At 44.4% G+C, this 20,607-nt stretch overlaps 1 protein-coding gene across 7 annotated transcripts in view; it reads left to right on the top strand.

Annotated features, from left to right (window-relative positions):
- PHTF2 (putative homeodomain transcription factor 2) overlaps window positions 1–20,607 on the top strand; it is a 71,949-nt gene that overhangs the window by 22,389 nt on the left and 28,953 nt on the right. For 5 of the 7 annotated variants that reach the window (XM_081879128.1, XM_081879129.1, XM_081879131.1 and 2 more), the window contains 4 exons: window positions 3,268–3,324; window positions 4,222–4,281; window positions 11,051–11,120; window positions 19,558–19,716. In XM_081879128.1, coding sequence (XP_081735254.1) covers window positions 3,268–3,324; window positions 4,222–4,281; window positions 11,051–11,120; window positions 19,558–19,716 — 346 coding nt within the window. Of the gene's footprint in view, window positions 1–3,267; window positions 3,325–4,221; window positions 4,282–11,050; window positions 11,121–19,557; window positions 19,717–20,607 lie in introns of those variants that run through there. The other 2 variants (XM_081879132.1, XM_081879134.1) reach the window with 2 other exon arrangements.

Below are 20,607 nucleotides of genomic sequence, written 5' to 3' on the forward strand. Positions count from 1 at the left end.
GTTTGTCTCCAGTATTCCCTCTCAGCATATTAGTGTTCTTTCATCTGGCTTATAATTATATACCGTGGATGGCATATTAGGAAACTTAAAGGTTAAGGGACCCCTGACTGTTAGGTCCAGTCGCGGACAACTCTGGGGTTGCGGCGCTCATCTCGTTTTATTGGCCGAGGGAGCCGGCGTACAGCTTCCGGGTCATGTGGCCAGCATGACTAAGTTGCTTCTGGTGAACCAGAGCAGCGCAAAGAAACACCATTTACCTTCCCGCCGGAGTGGTACCTATTTATCTACTTGCACTTTGACATGCTTTCGAACTGCTAGGTTGGCAGGAGCACGGACCAAGCAATGGGAGCTCACCCCATTGTGGGGATTCGAATCGCTGACCTTCCGATTGGCAAGCCCTAGGCTCAGTGGTTTAGACCACAGCGCCACCCGCGTCCCTCTATTATGTGACTTACGACTGTTTATAGTATATCCCTTCATTTTCTCCTCCCTGTAAACAGAACTGAACAACAGAGCCAGGGGTTTCCCTGTGATGCAGGGCCAGGGAGATCTAGTGAGAAAAATGTAGGAGGCTGTTTCTGAGGGTGTGTTGTTAGGGAAATGCTTTGAAATCTTAAGGTGAACATTTGACCTCTCGACAATGCAGTCTTAAACATGTTTGCTTAAAAATAAATCAAGTTCCTAGTAACTTACTTCATAGTCATGAGCGACATTGGGTGTCTAAGAGATTAAATAAAATAATATAAATAGTGAGTTTAAGATTGCAGCACAAGTATCCTAGGAGATCAAATGTTTGTAGTCTTCAGCTTTTTTTTATTAAACAATGAATGCTGAGCTACTTAGCGACACTTCAGAAGTATCAGTGCTTATTAAATACAGCTAAAAGTGTCATGGTAGTCATAACTCTGGTTATGAACAATATGTCTGAGGGAAGAGAGTCAGACAGAAAGAAATCTCAAGAGTAGTTCAGTTTTTTGAAGCAGGCTTTGCATTGTTAGTGAATCATGTACATATCTGTTCAGAAGGATGTCACATTGACTTCAATGGGGCTTAGTCTGAGGTGAGTAAACTACTTTGGAAGGTGTATACAGCTGTAGGTATGCTTAGAAAATATAGCCTGTTTTATTCAAATATATTTGTCCTTGTTGTAGTACATAACACTTGGATTTTCCGAAGGTTTGCTCTAACCTTGAGGGTTATGTTAGGGCCTGCTATACAAAACATCTTCTGATCCTTTTTAGAGGCCTGACAGATAGGAATTGTTTCACTGAGTGTTGGATTCATTACACACTTTCAACTGTATCTACGAATAGAGTATAAGTAGGCAGAATATTTGGCAAAACCAGGTTTAGCCACCAAGAAGAGGCTTAAAATGTGGTTGACTTTTAAATAGCTGAAACTTTTATGGGAAAGAAGAGGCTTCTTGAAATAATGTTAGAGCTGTGTTTTGTGTAATTTTCAGAAAAGTACGACTTTGATGTCCATGCAAAAGTCATCTGTTCTTGAAAGCATATTTCCTTTAGAAATGTATTTTATTTATCTTTTACATTTATATCCTGCCTCCCTGAGGAAAGCATACATGCAGGGATGATTATGAACTTCATGTGAGTTAGATTAGGCCAAAACATAGTAAGTGGCTCAAGTTCTGTGTGGGGCTTTGACCAGTTCTCTCTACTCTTAAGTGCAACACTCTCACCGCAACAACATAATGAAACAAACAGCATTGTGGTCAAGTTTGATCAGTGCTCTGAAACAAGTGGCACCTTCAACAGATGTTGTGTATCCTCACTCCACTTGAGCAGCTGCTGGCAAGTTATGCCGACCTCCCACAATAATATAAGCTGTAAACCAGGCAACTAACACCATCCCTGACAACTGGTCCTGTTAGCTAGGGATGATGGGAGTTGTAGTCCCAAAACATCTGGAGGGCTGAGTTTGCCTATGCCTGCTGTAAACCAAGCAGAGCACCACACTCTCCCCAGCATACTGATCTGCTTGTTTCTCAGTGCTCTGTTTTGGTTCCCTTTTTGTTGGCGCACGCCAATTGAGTCCACTAGTGGAGGAAGTGATGACAGTTCAGTGTGGCATGGCTGAAAAGACAAAAACGAGGTAAATAAAAACAAACAAACATCAAAAGTCTGAAATGGGAGGAAAGGGTGTTTGAAGAGAATATTTAAATCTATAGCAAAACCAGGAAAATAATATTGGGGCAAAGAATTATTTAAAGGAACATACACTGCAAATCTTCTTCTGAAAGTCAGTAGCCACTTTATAAAATGAAGCTAAGCTGTGGTTGTTTTTCTCTTTGAGGCTGTTCAAGCATAAAGTTAGTTCACAGTTTAATATTATAACTACAGGCCTCAGGCTCTTATGTGTAGTGATTAATTTCTCCCATTTTCCAGGCTAATGGCAAGCTATACTTTGCCCACAAACAAGAATCACACATGACAGTATGCATAGGTAAACTATGGTTTATGCAAATCATGTTTTATCAGGTTCAAATGTATTGCTGGTGTGTGTGTAAGATCTTAAGGTTTGTGGTTGAAATGCCATGCTTATGTCTGAATAGCTTCTTAACATTTCCGTTGACATCCTGAGTGCAACCTGATTTTTTGGTTTTTATTCTAATAAAATCTACTACAGCTGAAAGTTTGGAGCCTCTCTGCCTAATATTTGACACCCGGGCATGGTCCTTATCTAAGCATGCAGACAGGAATAGTAACTGATCAAATGGGTTGTCCATGTAGCGCAAACTACGTACAGGGCCTCACAGAAATCTAGTATCCTGCGAATGTAGCAGTTGTTGATATGTTATGTAGATTCTGATTTGGTATTTTCACATGCAGGCCTATTGAGAACCATTCTTGAAAGTGATATAAGCAGATTCTGAGAGAAAAGTAGCTTTTTTTTGTCAGACAGTCCTAAGCAGTATCTGGGAGCACTGGGGCAGAAGTCACGACTTCTAAAGCCCTGCTGACTCCTATTGTCCAGGGCCAAAAGTGGGGGTGCTTGTATTGTTTTTTCCTTGTCCCACCTCCAGGAAATGGTTTAGGATCCAGATGACCCATAGCTGGCTGTGCCTTGCCTCTGGATTGCCCTGTTCTGGAGCACTACAGTGGCTACCACTGGCGGAAACACTTCTGGCAATAGCCTTGGATCCACATGCTTTCTTGGAGACTTTAAGTGTGGTGAGGGTGTGCGGGTGTTGTTTCTGATTATACTGTGAATGGTCTCATTTTAATGTAGACTTTCCTCTTTCCTGTTTAGATTGGGGCATATGACCAGCAGATATGGGAAAAATCTGTAGAACAAAGAGAAATCAAGGTAAAGTTTAGCTTTATTTTTATTGTTTTATGGTACTGAATGTCAAACTTCATATCCTCAACAGGCTCACTCCAAATCATTTAATTTGCTGCACAAGTCCTGTGCAGAGGATTCTGGGGTGCACTTTTTGGGTGCAGGGTGTGAGCAAGGTGTCTTTGGGCTAGTTCTTGTCCTATGACAGCTATGTGTACTCAAGAATTTGTCCAATGTCCCCCTCAAATGTGTATTGTAGGGGAAAGTCATTAAGCAGCAGGGAGGTTTTTGAGAAGCTTGTCCTCTGTTATTTATATTGTCATTGAGAAAGCACAATAAAGCACATAGTTCTCATGTATATAGTTTGAAAATCAGGGATATATTGTAATTTATAATTTATTTTGATAAGACTTTATTATTTCACAGGTGTGTGCTGTCCCCCCCCCCCAGGGCAAAGGATGTTACATTTGTGAATTATTTTAATAGCATTTGTGAATTCTTTTGCTATCATGTAGTGATAGTAATGGTAATCCTTACCAATCTGCAGTTTTTTGTGGTGGGTGGGTTAAACTTTAAATAAGTTCTACTGAAATGGGAAAAAAAAACTGGTACAAGAGTTAGGGTGGGAGAGGACATTTTAGGAACTCTTTAGATTATGGAATCTTGGCTAGGGTTTGTCTCTCACTTGCATCAAAACTATTTGGTGTAGATGTCAGTTTTTATGTGGAGGAGCCTCCTTAAAGGAAACAGCTAGGATAGATCTTTTACTTGGGGAACTCCCAGTTACAGCGCTTAAAAATAATATTGGGGTGTTTTTAGTTATGTTGCACTAAGCTGCCTTGTGCTATATCACAGATAATTCCCTTCATATTTTACATGCTTTTTGGTCAGATATCACTGACTATCACATGGTTACCTTTATAGTTCCAGTTTACTTTTCCTCATTTTTCATCCTGTCATTGTTTTGAACAGTTTATTAAATTGGTAAGTACTTGATTATGGAAATTTGTGTTAAACAAAACAGCTTTTGTAGATTAACTGTGTCTCTGCATCTTAGTGTGACTAACAAAAGCCTTCAAGTATCTGATGAATAAGTAACTACTTCAAAAGCATCTAAATGCTTTAGCATCACTTCTGTTTTCCATTTAAAACAATTAGGCTGTGATCCTACACTTTAGCCTGGAATTAAGTCCCATTAAGCTCAGTGGGACTTGTTTCTGAATAGACATTCATAGGGCTACCTTGTTTGGTTCATTTAAGGATTCACCCACTCTTCTAAAGAGACAAGAAACTGTAATGCTGGGATTATAATAAACCCCTGCTTCCTTTGATATGATATTATACCTTCTGGCCATCTATTGTGGTTCCATATTTTTGTATATCATTACCATCCGAAACAGCACCTTTTCATTTTCCAGAAATGAAATGGAAAACAACCATTAGATTACAGCTCTGAATGTGCTGCACTTGAAAAAGGTTAAAATCAAGCTTCTGTTGGCTTGAGTGCTATGAGCTAACTATTGGGAATCGCGTGGTTTGTTCCACGAAACTCTGCAACTAGTGAGAGTCCTTTCAAACAGACAGTAGCAGATAACTTTGTAACACGCTTCTCGCCTTGAAACTGTTGTCTCAGTGCAAGTAACCAGGTGGAAAATGCACTTGCCTGGTGGTTCCTCCTGCTGCTGCCTACCTGCATGCATTTCATTCAGTTGTGAGGCTGGCTGTGTTTCATCAGCTGGGAAAACACAGCTGAGCGATAAGGTTGTTGTGTATGCTACCTGCGTTATCTCCTCTGTCAGGAAGAGAGATGGAGGAGTGAGATAAGACTGACAGAGTGCTGTGCCTGCTGCATGTACACCACTTCTTTTTCCTGACAGAAGAACGAACACACAGTAGTAGTGCTGGGAGGGGATATTGAAGCAGTGGGCAGTGAGCAAGTACTTTCATGGTTTACAGGGGCAGTATGACTCACTAACAAAGTACTGTACACACCAGAATTTTTCAAAATAGGCCAGTTGATGTCATTGAGATTTCTACTGATGTACTCTTAGATCTCATTGGAGCTCCTAAGAACAAGCCAAGGTCCATCTGGTCAAGCACTCTGCCTCCGTCATTGGCTTACCAGATGCCCTTAGGAAGATTACAAACTGCCTGAACTTGAAGGCTTAATTTTTAGTTTTTGTGCCTATATATATATCTGCTGATGTCGATGGCAACATTTTCTGGCAATGAATTCTGTAAGTTTTATCCAGTGCAATAGAATACAGCTACTTTTGTTTGTCCTAAATACATCATTTTAAACTCTTATAACATTGGACAGAGGATGAATAATTTTATACAGGCAATACAAATAATTTTATAAATATATATAGCAGTGGTTCTCATACTTCGTTCTCTGGGCCACACTTTTCAGAATAAAAATTTGTTCACACCACACCATTTTAAAAAATTGATAAGTAATGCATTGGAAAATAAAAAGAAATAACTTAGCCTAGCAGTGCTATTTTATAATATTATCATGGGATATCCAGAAAGTATAAAACAATGCAGCTACATAGGAACATGTATCATTCTTAAAATATAATATTGACAGTCCTTGAATCTTCTTGGCACACTTGCCATCTTCTCCTGCTACACCTTGTGAGAACCAGTGGTTCTGCTCGATAATCCTTTTCCAAATTTAAACTTTTGTCTTCCTTTACAGAGGAAACACTTCAATCCTCTTATCATTTCAGTTGCTCATTTGTTTAAGCCGGAATGTAGCTTACAGAATAACACCTGAAAGTATAATAAAAACATTAGAGTGAGTTTAAAACAGACAAGCATTAAAAGAGAACAATTGAATGGACCTATAGAATAAGTACAGTGAAGCAGCAATAAAGTTGTCTGTACCTTCTCATTTTTACATGAGGCAGCTGGAACTATGCACAAAATTCTACATTTGTGCATGTTGTCAGTTTTTAAAATGAGGTTATTGGCTGTTTTTATTTTGTTCTTTATTATGATTTGTATACTTCCTAATTAAAAATGTTCTTTGGATACAAGTCTCTAATCACATCAGTTATTTGTTTTCTCTTTCTATCCCTTTCCTAACCATTCTCAACACTAACTTCTTTTACTGCAGTAGCACTAACAGATTTAGTGAATTTTCCACTATGGCCCAGGATGTTTCTGGGGTTGTTGGTAGTCAGTTCAGACCGCATCAGCACATATGTGAAATTAGGCTTTAATTCTCATGCACATAATTCTGTTCTTTGCTTTTGTTGGATCTCATATGTGGTCCATTCACCCAGTTTGGAAATATCCTTTTGAAGCTTGTGGTAATTTGGGATTTTTACAATTTTTAATAGTGGTCATCTGCAAACTTGGCTACTCTGTTGCTCTTCTTTTGAGTTGTGCCATATTTGGGTGACCTGGAAACTCTTCTAAAGGTTTCTCAGCAGCTGAAACTGGGAATGATTTGAAGTATTAAATCCCATAGATTCATAATGAGTTCATCACTCGCAGTACAGTGGTGCCTCGCAAGACGAAATTAATCCGTTCCGTGATTCTCTTCGTCTAGCGGTTTTTTCGTCTTGCGAAGCAAGCCCATTGACAGCTTAGCGGATTAGCGCTATTAGCGGTCTAGCGGCTTTTAGCGATCAGCTGAGAAGTGGCTTATCAGCGGAACAGCTGATAAGCGGCTTAGCGCTTAGGGAAAGGGCGGAAAAAAGCGGGGGGGGGGAAACCGTGGGAACTCGCAAGATTTTTTCGTCTTGCGAAGCAACCCCATAGAGAAATTCGTTTAGCGAAGTGCCTCCAAAATGGAAAACCCTTTCGTCTAGCGGGTTTTCCGTCTTGCGAGGCGTTCATCTTGCGGGGCACCACTGTATGGGATCAAGTTTTCCTTTGGGCAAAAAGAAGGGGAAGATTCTCACTTTTTATCAAGATTTGGATTTGACGTAACATTAAGCCCAACCAAAGTTTAGTTCTGAGTGGTATGGCAGCAGCAGCAGCAGGACTGTGGGAGAAGCTTGGCCACCATCCAAGAACCTGCATGTTTGTTTGCTTGTTCACACTGAACCATTGTTTGGTTTCGAGTTACCTGAAAACTGTGCTGTTATTTGAATAACACAACAACTATTACAGAATTTCCATAGGTAAAACACAGCAAGTAGAAAGGCCCACAGTATGCCTCTGCTCCCAGATGCCAGATAAATAAGTTTACTTATATTCTCTGCTTCCTATGTGTTACTCAGCTTCTGGTTGATGAAATAACCTACCCTCCTGGATTATGACTGCTATGTTTGCAAAATGCAACCATCATAGATGGCTTGTTATACATTCTGTGTCCTCTTACCACTACAGTATTTAACATGTATATTTTTGTTCTGCCATAAAATAATGTCTCATGAGTTTGTATGCTTCAGCTTCATTAAGATTTTCTGCAGTTTTCCTGTCTCCTTTAGTACTCCATTTATTTATTTTGGTCTGATGTCTCCATTGTACAGCATGTTTGCTACCCTGCTACCAGTGTTATTCATTTTTACATCACTATGAAGTTGCTCATAAAGTTCCTTCTTGGCTTTCTTATTGTCAACCTATGTTTGGTTTGCCAGACTTCTTGCTTGGGTGTGCGTGTGTGTGTTCATGTTTTAATAGTTTTACAAGAAGTAATCTTGTCTTTTATAGTCTCATTTAGTCTGAAGTTTAAGAGATAATTGTTTGAACTTGCCTTATCTAATAAGTGGTGTATGTTTAACTTGAAGCCCTGTTATCATTGCAAACAACTTCCAAGTGTCTGTAACTACCTTCTCAATTTCCTTTTAACTGGAGCTCTACATTCTCTTGGCAGATCTATAATCTATTGTGGTTGCAGCAGTGAAGCTTTCGACATTGATTAGTTGAGCTGATCTGATAGCCTGGAATGCTGTAAGATCCAAACTGTTCAGGGAACAATGTTGTCAGTGTTTGCAGGCCCAGCTCTGTGAGGGAAAAGAAAGTTTTAATTTTGTTTAGTGAACCATTTCTATCCTGCTCTTCAACTACATAAGGGGCTCTATAGAATAGAAGTTCAAACAAAATGCAGAGTTACACAGGATTAAAATGCCCAAGCAAACACAAATCTAAAAGGTAAAAATTCCACCTGATACAAAAAGCACTTCAAAGTTGGTGCTAAGTGACCATCTTTGGGAAGTGGGTGTTGTCCAGTTTGGTTAGTGTTAAGTTTCTTAGAGGTATTTGTAGCAGTGTTAGAAACTGAGATATGAAAGATAGGAGCTAAATGGCACCTTAAACCTAGGTTATGGGCACAACAACGGAATGTCTAGGTGTGCTTTTTTATAACAAGAATACAAAGCTGAAAATTAATGAACTGCAGCAAAAATATGTTGATTTTTCACATGGTCTAGGTCCTTCCCCTGCCCACCCCCCTAATATTCTTAAGAGCAGGGGCAGGCAACCTAAGGCCTGTGGGCCGGATGCGGCCCAATTGCCTTCTCAATCTGGCCCGTGGACAGTCTGGGAATCAGCGTGTTTTTACATGAGTGGAATGTGTCCTTTTATTTAAAATGCATCTCTGGGTTATTTGTGGGGCATAGGAATTCGTTCACAGCCCCCCCCCCATATAGTCCGGCCCACCACATGGTCTGAGGGACGGTGGACCAGCCCTCAGCTGAAAAAGGTTGCTGACCCCTGCTTAAGAGGGTCTCTTATCCAGTATTCTTCACTATTCCAGTCTTCAGAGAGTAGCTGGAAGTGGGGAGGCAGAGAAAGGTCCTCTATTCCTTCCACTCCACAGTTTTAATCTGAAATCTTAGACACAGTACTGCGCCCAGAGCTCAGAAACTGCTCACTCTAATGAAATTCCCTGTCACAAAATGCGCCTAGAACAATTGGAGTTTAGAACACTGATTTGTAGCTTTGTGGGGCAGGCTGAACACATCCCAGGAAATCAGAAAGCTAGAAGACCTGGAGACTAAAAAACAGGAACCTAAAGGGAAGGAGTGGTGAATAAATCTTTGTTAAATGAGCAGAGGAGACAGAGACTGAGATAGTGCTCTGAAGAAAAGCCAGTCTTTCCAGTCAGGAAAATCTATATAGTGTCCTCTCCATGTCCCATAGTGCAGTGCTAGGACACTAGCCAAGAGATAGATGAAGGGAAACAAGAAGACAAAGTAGGTGTTAATGTAAAACACAATGTGAGGAAACAAAGGAAGACATGAGGCTACAGTAAGAAATAGCTGAGGATTATGTAAGGACTGAAGCAAAACTTAATATTAGAACAGTGCCGGAGGGGAATGGACAAGCTTGGGATTGTGGACCATGGGTATAGGTTTGATAGCTCTTCTAGAACCTGACAGGCAAATCCTACTGGTTGTGGCTTCTAATATCTCTAGAGTATTGTGATTTGGCAATCCTATGATTCACATACTGATTTAAAAATACTTGCCAATTCTTTGGCTACAGGCCTCCACTATGAGTATTGTGAACATAGCTGTCCATTTTAGATGCATCTGTATGTTGGAATTTGGTCGTATTGTGGCTACTGAGCCACATCGTTCAGGGATCTATCTATCTATCTATCTATCTATCTATCTATCTATCTATCTATCTGTCTGTCTAGCATCTATTATGTATTTAAGCTAATTAATTAATATTTAGCATTTAAGCTAAATTCCAGTGTGTGTTTTCCATAAGAGGAAAATGCATATGATACTTAACAGCTTCTAGCAGAGTATGAACAGGATTAAAATAAGTGGTCTCTCCTGTTGCATGTGATTCAGGGTGCAGCTGAAGATTACGAGATGGACAAAGTGATATTCAGAGCCATGTATCTAGCACCAGCTCTGGAGAATGTCAGTGTAGGACAGAACCTGTCAGTAAAGAGGATGTTGAAGGCTGCTACTGAAAAGTTGTCCATGTGTGCTATAAGCAATTGTAGAGTTTGAGATGGGCCAGGGGGGCTACTGAGTAGTTCAGAAGGGTCAGTGTGATCTGATACCAGGTTTTGCCATGCTTTCGATAGGTAGCAGATAGGTTGACAGAGATGCAAATAGAAATCTCTCTAAAGCAGGATGAATAGTAAATTTTGTCCTCAGTATATTGGACGTTCTGATATTTTTCTCCGAAGTGACAAGTTAATTTAGAAACTTATTTTAGATCCTTACTTTAGAAACAAATACTTAATACTGTGGTGTGTTCTGATTTTTATTTTTTTTTAGTTTTCTCTTAGCCTGTAAATTTACACAAGTTTTAGCTTGGAAGTTTCATGATGTACGTTTTGTCTCTCAGAAAGACAAACTTCAAACACTTAGGAAGAGGCCTGTAATAAGTTTACATCTATTCTTGTACCACAATTTGAATTTCAAAGTCTAGTGGATATGTTTCTTTGAAAATTAAAGGCAAAATGAAATAGATGTCAAAGTAAGTATTTACTAACTCTGGCAAGCATGTGTGTGTTCGTATGTGGCTGCATAATTGAACTTGATTAACTCCTTTAGGTGTTCTGGGAAATATAATAAAGACAGTAATTTTCATTATACCTTTGTATTTGCATCAGCAATATACTTGTATTTTTAATTAGTAGAGATACATGGCAAATTGGAATCTTTCTTAAAAGTAGATTTCAAATAGGAAATAGTGCTCAGTTCAGGAGATGAAAACCTGATAACTTTAAGTTCACCACCGTTACTGGCCCCTGCTCATATGAAAAGTGTTTTTCCTTTAATTGTAGTAATAATAATAATAATCCAATATTATTTGCATATTACAGGGTTTGAGAAACAAGCCAAAGAAAACTGGGCATGTAAAGCCAGATCTCATAGATGTTGATCTTGTAAGAGGTAGGAATGGATCTCTTAAATATGGAATGCAGTATTGATCAATATGTCAATTTATTTATTGATTTTATTGTTTTACATGATAGAGTGCATTTGGGGACATCTTTTTTTAAAGGGGAATACATATGGTGTTTGTGTATTTCCTAGCCTGGTTATACCCCCCATCAGTGTGCAGCTTATTGCAGGTGGGGCAGTTGCAATGTGAAAACTCTGTGGACAGATTCATGTGTAATTGATTAAAAGAAACCAGAACGCTGCTCAAATGTGCATTCTCAGATTTATTTATTTTTAGATCAAGGGTAGGCTGGATTTGCAAGGTGAACTTGGAAGGAATAGCCTGCAGTTAAATTTTTCTGCAGTTCTGAACTTGCTTGTGCACAACATGCCGTGTTAGATACATTCACTTCCAAGTAGTTTCCCTCTTCAGAGCAGTGAAATTCAGGTTGCAGGAAGCAATTCCAATAAAGGTAGCGAAATTTCACATAGCTGTTGCATAACACACTGTCACAGCCACCCAGGTGGGTCCCAGCTCACGAGAGACCTTACTCCATTATAGTTTACTTACAGGAAAAGTTTATTGATGATAGTTGCTTCTTTCACAGTTCAGCATTGTGGCTGTACGTCTGTCACGTTAGACCGCTGAAGTCCCCCTCTGACTCCTCCCCTCCTCCACACCAACTTAATAGCCTGGCTCTAGACCACCTCTTCCTCTCCTTTCTTTTCCGCAGGGTCTTTCTGCCCCCCTGGGTTCTCTCCTTCCGGGATTCGCCTGAGGCTGAATCCTCTGCCGCCTCCTGCCCCCTCCTTCTGGCTTTGGGGCCGGGCTCCTCCTCTGAGCTTTCCCCACTTCCGCGCGCCTCTATGCTTGAACTTGGCGCGCGTACGTTGCTTTTGACCTTTCCTTCGTCCTCTATACTGCCCCCTGTTCCACTCTCTACCCTTTCCGGCTGAACACCTTGCTCCAACCCCCTCTCTCTGTTTTCTCCTGTTCCTCCTCCCTCCGAGAGGCTGACAACTCCACCTCCTTTACTCCGTTCCGGCTGAGACCCCTCTGACAGCGTCTGTGCTTCACTGGGCTTTCTCCCCTCCTTTCCTGACTTTTCACAGCTTCTCTCTTCTCCTGCTTTTCGCCTGATCATGCTAGCTCCCTTTTGGGAATCCTCTGACTCACTGCTTAGGCTCATAGATTCCCTTCGAATTCCGTCATCTTCTTCCTCGTCTCTCTCTCCCTCCTCCCACTCGCTTTCCGTCTCCTCTGCCATCTCCTCACTTCTCCCAGAAACCCTGACATCCATCCCCCCCTCGAAACCCCCCCTTCCCCCCTCCCGGTCGCTGGGTGCAGGTTGAGGGAAATGTGGTTCTTCCTGGGTCGGTTCAGGATACCGGGTGTCCATGTCAATCTTCTCCTCTGGCAGCTCCGTATACGTGTGTTCGAACTCGGGTTCTCCACCTGAAGGCATCACAGTCTCTTCCTCCCTCACTGCTTCTCCTGGCGCTGCCCGCCAAGGACCTATCATCCACCTCTGACTCCATACCTCCCTTGGCTGATCCACCCACCAATAAGGGTTTGTCTCTTCCCCCCCCAGGCGGGGATCCCTGGTCGGGCTTGTTTTGGGCGTAGAGCCCTCGGGCGAGGAGAAACCCCCGAACGTGCTGCCCGACAAAGTGGGCGTGAAAAGCCAATCATCAAAATACTCCTCGGGCATGGGTTTGTGCGGAAAAATTGCATGAAACTCCTCCTTCAACAGGGGTTCGTCCAAAGCGTAACCCGGCACCCAGCTATTTGCAGAGACTGGAGTGCCTTCCCTGGCGAGAAAATATTCAACTCCCTCCTCCCCCCATCGTGAATCCAGTATCTCTGTGACCTCATTAAGAGGTTCTGGTCTTGGCGACTCCCCTCTCTCAGGCGCCCTTCTACGTGGCTCTGGAGGTGCTCCTGACTCTTGAAACCTGTGTGGGGCTTTGTAGGGAGTGAGCACCGACCTATGAAAGACCGGGTGCACCCTGGAGCCCTCCGGAAGGGCTAGGCGAAAAGCCACCGGATTGACCTTAGCCTCAACTTGATATGGTCCTAGCTGCCTGTGTTCTAACTTCTTTTTGGCCAACGACCTGGCCGGCATCGCGTGGGCTGCTAACCATACCCAGTCCCCAACCTGAATGTCTTCCCCCGCCCTTCTGTGTTTATCGGCTTGCACCTTATACGCCTGCTTTGCCAGCTCCAAATGTCTCCGCAGCTCCTCGTGCACCTCTTGCAACTCTGCTGCAAACTGGTCGGCATTTTGAGGTCCCCCCCCTTCAGGTGCTGTAAAGCTCGGGAAGGTTCTGGGATGACGTCCATAGTTCGCGAAGAAAGGCGTCACCCCGGTGGATGCGTGCTTCGTGTTGTTGTAGGCGAACTCAGCCATCGGCAGGTGGTCCACCCACGCCGCGGGTCGCTGGTTGGCGTAACACCGTAGGTACTGCTGCATGATCGCGTTGACCCTCTCCGCTTGACCGTTGGTCTGTGGATGCCTCGCCGACGTCAGGTTGATCTTGACGTGCAAGATACCCAGAAGCTTCCGCCAGAAAGTGGAAACAAATTGGCGCCCCCTGTCGGACAAGACGGACTGCGGTAGTCCATGCACTCTGAAGACGTGATCGATGAAGAGCTTTGCGGTCTGTTCTGCCGTCGCCACCTTGGCACAAGGAATGAAGTGCGCCATCTTGGTGAACAAGTCCACAACCACTAACACCGCCGTCTTACCTCTGGAGCTGGGCAGGTCTGTAACAAAGTCCAACGCTACCCTCTCCCACGGTTGCTGCGGTGTCTCCAGCGGTTCTAACAATCCCGCCTGTTTCTGATGCACTGGTTTGGACCTCTGGCAGATATCGCACCTGGCTACGTAGTCCGCCACCTCTCCTCTCATCTGGGGCCACCAAAAGTCCCTTGCCACCAACTCCATCGTCTTCTCTTTGCCGAAATGGCCCGCACTCGGGGCATCGTGCAATTGTTGCAAAACCGTGGCGCGAAGCTCGTCGGTGGGCACGTAAAGGGCGCCCTTGCGAGTCAAAAGTCCGTCCTGCAACTGAAACTCATTGTTGTCAGGCGACCCTCTGCGGAGCTCCTCCATCTTGGATTGTGCAAACTGATCCTCTTGCAGCGCGCGTCGCACCGCGTCCAGGTCGACTGCGATGGTAGCGCACGTCCACGCCTGCGGTGCGAAGATGTACTTTGCTGCGATTGGAGCTACTTCCTCCAGGTATTGAGGCTTTCGGGACAGCGCGTCTGCTATAACATTGGAGTCTCCAGGGATGTATTCTATTTTAAAATCGAAATCCGCAAAGAATTCCGCCCAGCGCATGTGTCGTTGGGTTTGCAATTTAGCCGTCCGCCAATACTCTAAGTTCTTGTGATCCGTGCGGACCTGCACCGTGTGCTTGGCTCCTATCAGGAAGTGTCGCCACGCTTTGAAAGCTGCATGAATGGCCAACAACTCCCTGTCCCATATGGTGTAGTTGCGCTCCGTCTTGCTGAGCTTCCGGGAGTAGAATGCACCCGGTCTCCAGTTGCCTTGCGAATCCTCTTGCAAGAGGACGGCCCCAACTGCTCTGTCTGATGCATCTGTCTCTACCCGCATGGGCCTGCCAGGATTCACGTGCAGCAGCTGCTCCTCGGAGGCGAAAAGGCTTTTAAGCTTCCGAAAGGATCGCTCTGCTTGTTCGGTCCAGACGAACTTCTTCTTCTTGGAACTGAGGGTGTCAGTGATTGCCGCCGTCGCGTTTGCAAAACCTTTAATAAACTTGCGATAAAAATTGGCAAAGCCGATGAACTTCTGGACCTCCTTCCGATTTCGAGGGCTTTTCCAGTCCAACAGCGCTTGGACTTTAGTCTTGTCCATGGCCAGTCCCTCGTCGGACAGCTTGTAGCCAAGGAAATCTACCTCTCTCACATCAAACTGGCACTTCTCCAACTTGGCGTACAGCCTGTGTTCCTTCAGCCTCTGCAGAACTTCCTTCACGTCCTTATCGTGATCCCCTGGCGATTCCGAGAAAATTAGGATATCGTCGAGAAAACAGACACACTTCTTGTAGAGGAGACCTGCCAGGACGTGATGCATGAATGCTTGGAAAACATGGCTGCCATTTTGTAGACCGAAGGGCATAACTCTGTATTCGTACGTGCCCAAAGGAGTGAACATGGCCGTCTTCCACTCGTCGCCCTTCCTGATGCGGATGAGGTTGTAAGCGCCACGTAAATCCAGCTTGGTAAAAATCTTCCCCCTCCTGACTGTAGCCAAAAGGTCGTCAATTTTGGGCATGGGGAAGGCCTTGGGCTTAGTTAGTCTGTTTATGAACCGGTAGTCCACAATGAGCCTCTTCTGGGGCGTGTCTTTCTTTTTCACAAAGAAAACAGGACTGCCTCCCGCTGCTTTAGATTCCTGGATGAATCCGCGCTTGAGGTTGTGTTCTATGAACTCCCGAAGCTCTTGCAGCTCGTCTTCCGACATGGAGTACAGCTTGGCAGTTGGCAACTGCGCGCCAGGCACTAAGTCAATCGCGCAGTCGTAAGGTCTGTGAGGCGGCAATTTGTCAGCTTCCTTTTCGCAGAAAACCTCCAAGAACTCCGCGTACTTGTGAGGAACCGCTTGCACCATACGCAGATGCAGCTGCTGTTCGGCTTCTCCTCCTTGATCGGTTTGGATGCAATTCTGGGCGCAATACGATGAACAAAAGGTGATCTGCCTCTGGTACCAAGCAACCGCGGGACTGTGCCTGTCCAGCCAACTCATGCCCAACACGATGGGCGTGTCCGATAAGTGGGTGACATTGAAACTAATAAGCTCTCGATGGTCTCCAATTTGCATCATCATGGGAGGGGTTTGCTGCACCACTTGCCCCCCCAGCAACTTCCTGCCGTCTACCGTGACCACGTTCAGAGGCGTCGTTGCAGGCAGGAGCGCTATGTTATGCTGCTTGACGAAGTGTAATCCCACGAAATCGGCGTTGCTTCCCGAATCGATGGTTGTTGGAACCTCGAGAAGTCGCCCATCAGGCAGCTGGAGTGTTGCTGTGAGTAAAACTGCTGGTTTGGGAGGTAAAGGGTCCATGCGCTGCAAGGATGCTGGGGACTTCTCTACAGATCCGCCTGGCTGAGCCCCAGTAGCTCTGCTTCCAGCCAGGCACTGCAGTTTCCCTGAAGCTGCTCCTCTGATTGCACCTCTGCTGTCACAGTTGCCAGTGCTGCAGTGTGCTTCTGGAGCCTCTGGGGGCACTCTTTCGCCATATGGTGTGCACTGTCGCAGATGTAACACTTCCTGGTCCCTCTAGGAGGCTTCGCTTTGGCTGCAGCAGGGATGGGGCTCTGGGATGGCTTTTGAGCCCTAGCACCACCAATCTCCATTGGCTCTTCGGCTTCCGTCCCCATTGGTGAGGGGTGCGCACGGCTGAAATCCCTGTGCACAAAAGGGAGAGTTTTTGCTTGCGCGCGCGCTTGGGGCCCCCCCTCCTCGTGCCACGGACGTCCCTCATGTCGAATTCCTATAGCCAAAGCCCGTTGCACCACGTCTTCCAGGGTCTGGGGTCTGTCCCCCCTTGCGATCTCATCCTTGACGGAGGGGCTCAATCCCTCCCAAAAAAGATCCCTGACCGGTAGACTGTCCTTCGGCCAATCTAAGGCGGTGAGCAATGCAAAAAATTTAGAATGATATTGGCGTACAGTGGCTTTCCCCTGCCTCAGCCCGTGCATCTGCCGGCGCGCAATGTCCTTATCCACAGAGGATTGAAAACAAGCATCCATCGCTTTGATAAACGCATCTGCATTGCGACGGGCTGGTCCATCTTCGCGCCACAGATTGCGTAGCCAAGCCCTGGCTTCCCCATGCAGGTGCGAAACAATAAATCCCACTCTCTCCTCCTCATCTCTAAAATCATGACGGAGTAAATGCAGTGCATACACGACATCTGCCCTGAAGTTGGGATAGTCTTGCAAGTTGCCATTAAAATGCGAAACTAGGGCACCCCCCCTCCTTCCAAGCGCAATGCCCTCCGCTCTGGAGCCCGGGGTCCCCGCCTTGTCCGCATTTTCCCACCTTGCTTGCAAATCCTGGCACGCTTTCTCCAAGTCAGCATTCTTCTTCTGCGAAGCAATGACTGCCGTTGTGAGAGTGGTAATCTGATCCCGGAGTGCAGCCAGCTGTTCCTCAGCACTCATGGCTGCTCCGTTCGTGAGCTTCGCAAAAAAAAATTTTTGCTTTCAGAGAGAGGGGGACTTTCTGTCGCAGCCACCCAGGTGGGTCCCAGCTCACGAGAGACCTTACTCCATTATAGTTTACTTACAGGAAAAGTTTATTGATGATAGTTGCTTCTTTCACAGTTCAGCATTGTGGCTGTACGTCTGTCACGTTAGACCGCTGAAGTCCCCCTCTGACTCCTCCCCTCCTCCACACCAACTTAATAGCCTGGCTCTAGACCACCTCTTCCTCTCCTTTCTTTTCCGCAGGGTCTTTCTGCCCCCCTGGGTTCTCTCCTTCCGGGATTCGCCTGAGGCTGAATCCTCTGCCGCCTCCTGCCCCCTCCTTCTGGCTTTGGGGCCGGGCTCCTCCTCTGAGCTTTCCCCACTTCCGCGCGCCTCTATGCTTGAACTTGGCGCGCGTACGTTGCTTTTGACCTTTCCTTCGTCCTCTATACTGCCCCCTGTTCCACTCTCTACCCTTTCCGGCTGAACACCTTGCTCCAACCCCCTCTCTCTGTTTTCTCCTGTTCCTCCTCCCTCCGAGAGGCTGACAACTCCACCCCCTTTACTCCGTTCCGGCTGAGACCCCTCTGACAGCGTCTGTGCTTCACTGGGCTTTCTCCCCTCCTTTCCTGACTTTTCACAGCTTCTCTCTTCTCCTGCTTTTCGCCTGATCATGCTAGCTCCCTTTTGGGAATCCTCTGACTCACTGCTTAGGCTCATAGATTCCCTTCGAATTCCGTCATCTTCTTCCTCGTCTCTCTCTCCCTCCTCCCACTCGCTTTCCGTCTCCTCTGCCATCTCCTCACTTCTCCCAGAAACCCTGACACACACTTTCATGACTTGACGTCACCTGTCAAGATGAGGTTAGAGGGAGTCTCCCTCATCATAAGGCATTTAATAATTGTGATTTCAGGAGCACTGAATGCCTCTAGCATTTGATTGTGACTAATCTCAAAAAGTGCCACCCAAGTGCTAGTTTCCTATCATTTTCCCCTGCTGCAAATCAAAAGAAACCAATGGCATACACTGGGGGAGCCAATGTGGTGCCTTCTAAATGCTGTCGGACTACAACTCCCATTGGCCTCAGCCAGTGCAGCCAATTACAGAGGATGCTGGGAGCTGTAGTTCAACAACCACTGGAGAGCACTGCATTGGCTACCCCTGGCATACTTGACCCAGTATTTCCATACCAGATGATCAGTCCTGAGTCCCCTGTAATTTATAGGAAAGAGAATTTTTATCTTTGCTGTTCCTGATAAAGTACTGACTTTGAGAGATCTAAATCCACGGCTTAGTTTAATTCTGTTATTCTGTTCCTGTAGAACAGGGATGTGGAAGCTGTGGCCCTCGAGATGTTGTTGCATTCTGTCTCCCATCAGCACCAGCCAGCATGGCCAATGGTCAGGGAATCTGGCAACATCTGGAGGCCCACAGATTTCCCAGCCCTGCTGTAGAAGCAAGACTGGGTCCTGTTTTTCTTTTTCTTTGTAGAAGTATGTGTAGAAATGTATGTAGCTCTTGCAAAAGAACCAGGAATAGTGGCAGGTATGTGTGGTCTGTTATTATCCACTGTCAGCATCAGGCTTATCCCTTTGGCATGTTTTGGTGTTCTATTCAGTGAAATAAATTCCCCCTTTTCTATTTGCATTTGCATCTATTACTGTAGTCCTCTGTTCTATAAGTATGCACCACTCATATGTTGGAATTTTGGATTCCAAAACACAAAGGGGAAGAAAACTTGGGCTTTTCACTGGAATTTTTGCACTGAATAAGCCTGCAGTCCTGTATGTATCTTCCTGTAAGAGAGCTCCATTGAGCACAATAAGTCTCGCTTCTAAACATGCATAGCATTATACTATAATTATATGTTTTACATGGTAGAAAGATGAATTACTCAGTATTCCATTGGGAATTTCCCATGTGTCATGCTATGGCAGTCTGCACTTCTTTTCCCAGCTTAGAGACAGTTCCCGCATATGATTTCCTGTACCAGACACATGTTTCATATAGGATAAAATATATTTACAGTTGTTTATGAAGTACTACTACTTATTTTGCTGAAAGTACACAGCTTTAGAAGTTCAGCTTCACACACAGGAATATGTTCCATGTAAATATGGCATATATATCTCACGCAAAGTCTTAGGATTTTATCTTAGTCAAATGGTAATTGTAAATTGTCTATATTGCTATGCAACCTAAGTGATTTGTTTGTCTTCTGTTTAGGCTCTGCATTTGCTAAAGCTAAACCAGAAAGCCCCTGGACATCTCTGACTAGAAAGGGGATTGTTAGAGTTGTTTTCTTCCCATTCTTCTTCAGGTGGTGGCTACAAGTGACATCAAAGGTTATTTTCTTCTGGCTCCTTGTCCTTTATCTTCTTCAAGGTATAACTAGATGACATTATTAGTTTTTTAAAAATGCATTGATCAAAAAATGGACCAAATCTTATTTTTCAGAGTTCTAATGATGCATTTCCATTTATATTTTTTAAACTCAAGTTACCTCAAAAGTTAGAAGCTGCTATAAGGATGAAACTAAATTACAGCAATTCCTGAAAATGTTAACTTCTAAGAAAAGGACTTCACAGTGTGAGAATAAAAAACGAAATTGAGAGAAGGATGTCATTTTGGCACTCCACAGAAACATAATGAAATTAACAAAGGGAAACAGAAACAGTTTAGTTTAAAGAACACACAGTGTTTATCCTTGAGCTTAGACAGTGATTTCATATCACTAGAAAACTATATTAAAATGTATTCTATACTGACAGTTTCCTCGCCACCTGTTTCAAATATGATAGTAGATAGTGTTATTATTCTACCCACGGCTATTTATTTTTTATTAAGTGTGGTAATACCTATACAGCAATATTTAAATTAAAATTGTTAAGAACATAAGGCCCTGTTGGATCAGACCAAAGGTCCATTTAGTCCACCGTTGCCAATCATTTGCTTATGGTCAGTCAACATTGCCTACAGGACATAAGCACAAGAGCAGTCTTCGCAGTCATGTTTGTCAGGTATTCAGAGGAATACTGCCTCTGATACTGGTGATAAGATATAGCCATCATGTTGTAACTTTATAAGGGAGTTGCTTCAGCCCCCAACAGTGGCCCTTGGCGGGGGGCATCACTTACCTAGGCAGTGAGCTCTTGGTGCACTGACCTTGTCCCATCTCCATCCAGGTAAGCATCAGTGATGCCAGTGGCAGGGGGGCAGATCAGCACAAACTGTTCCTGACAGTCCCTTGATCATTAATTATCCACAATGCAGCAC

Source organism: Podarcis erhardii, assembly GCF_964252035.2.
Source record: "Podarcis erhardii genome assembly, chromosome: 10".
NCBI lineage: Eukaryota > Metazoa > Chordata > Lepidosauria > Squamata > Lacertidae > Podarcis > Podarcis erhardii.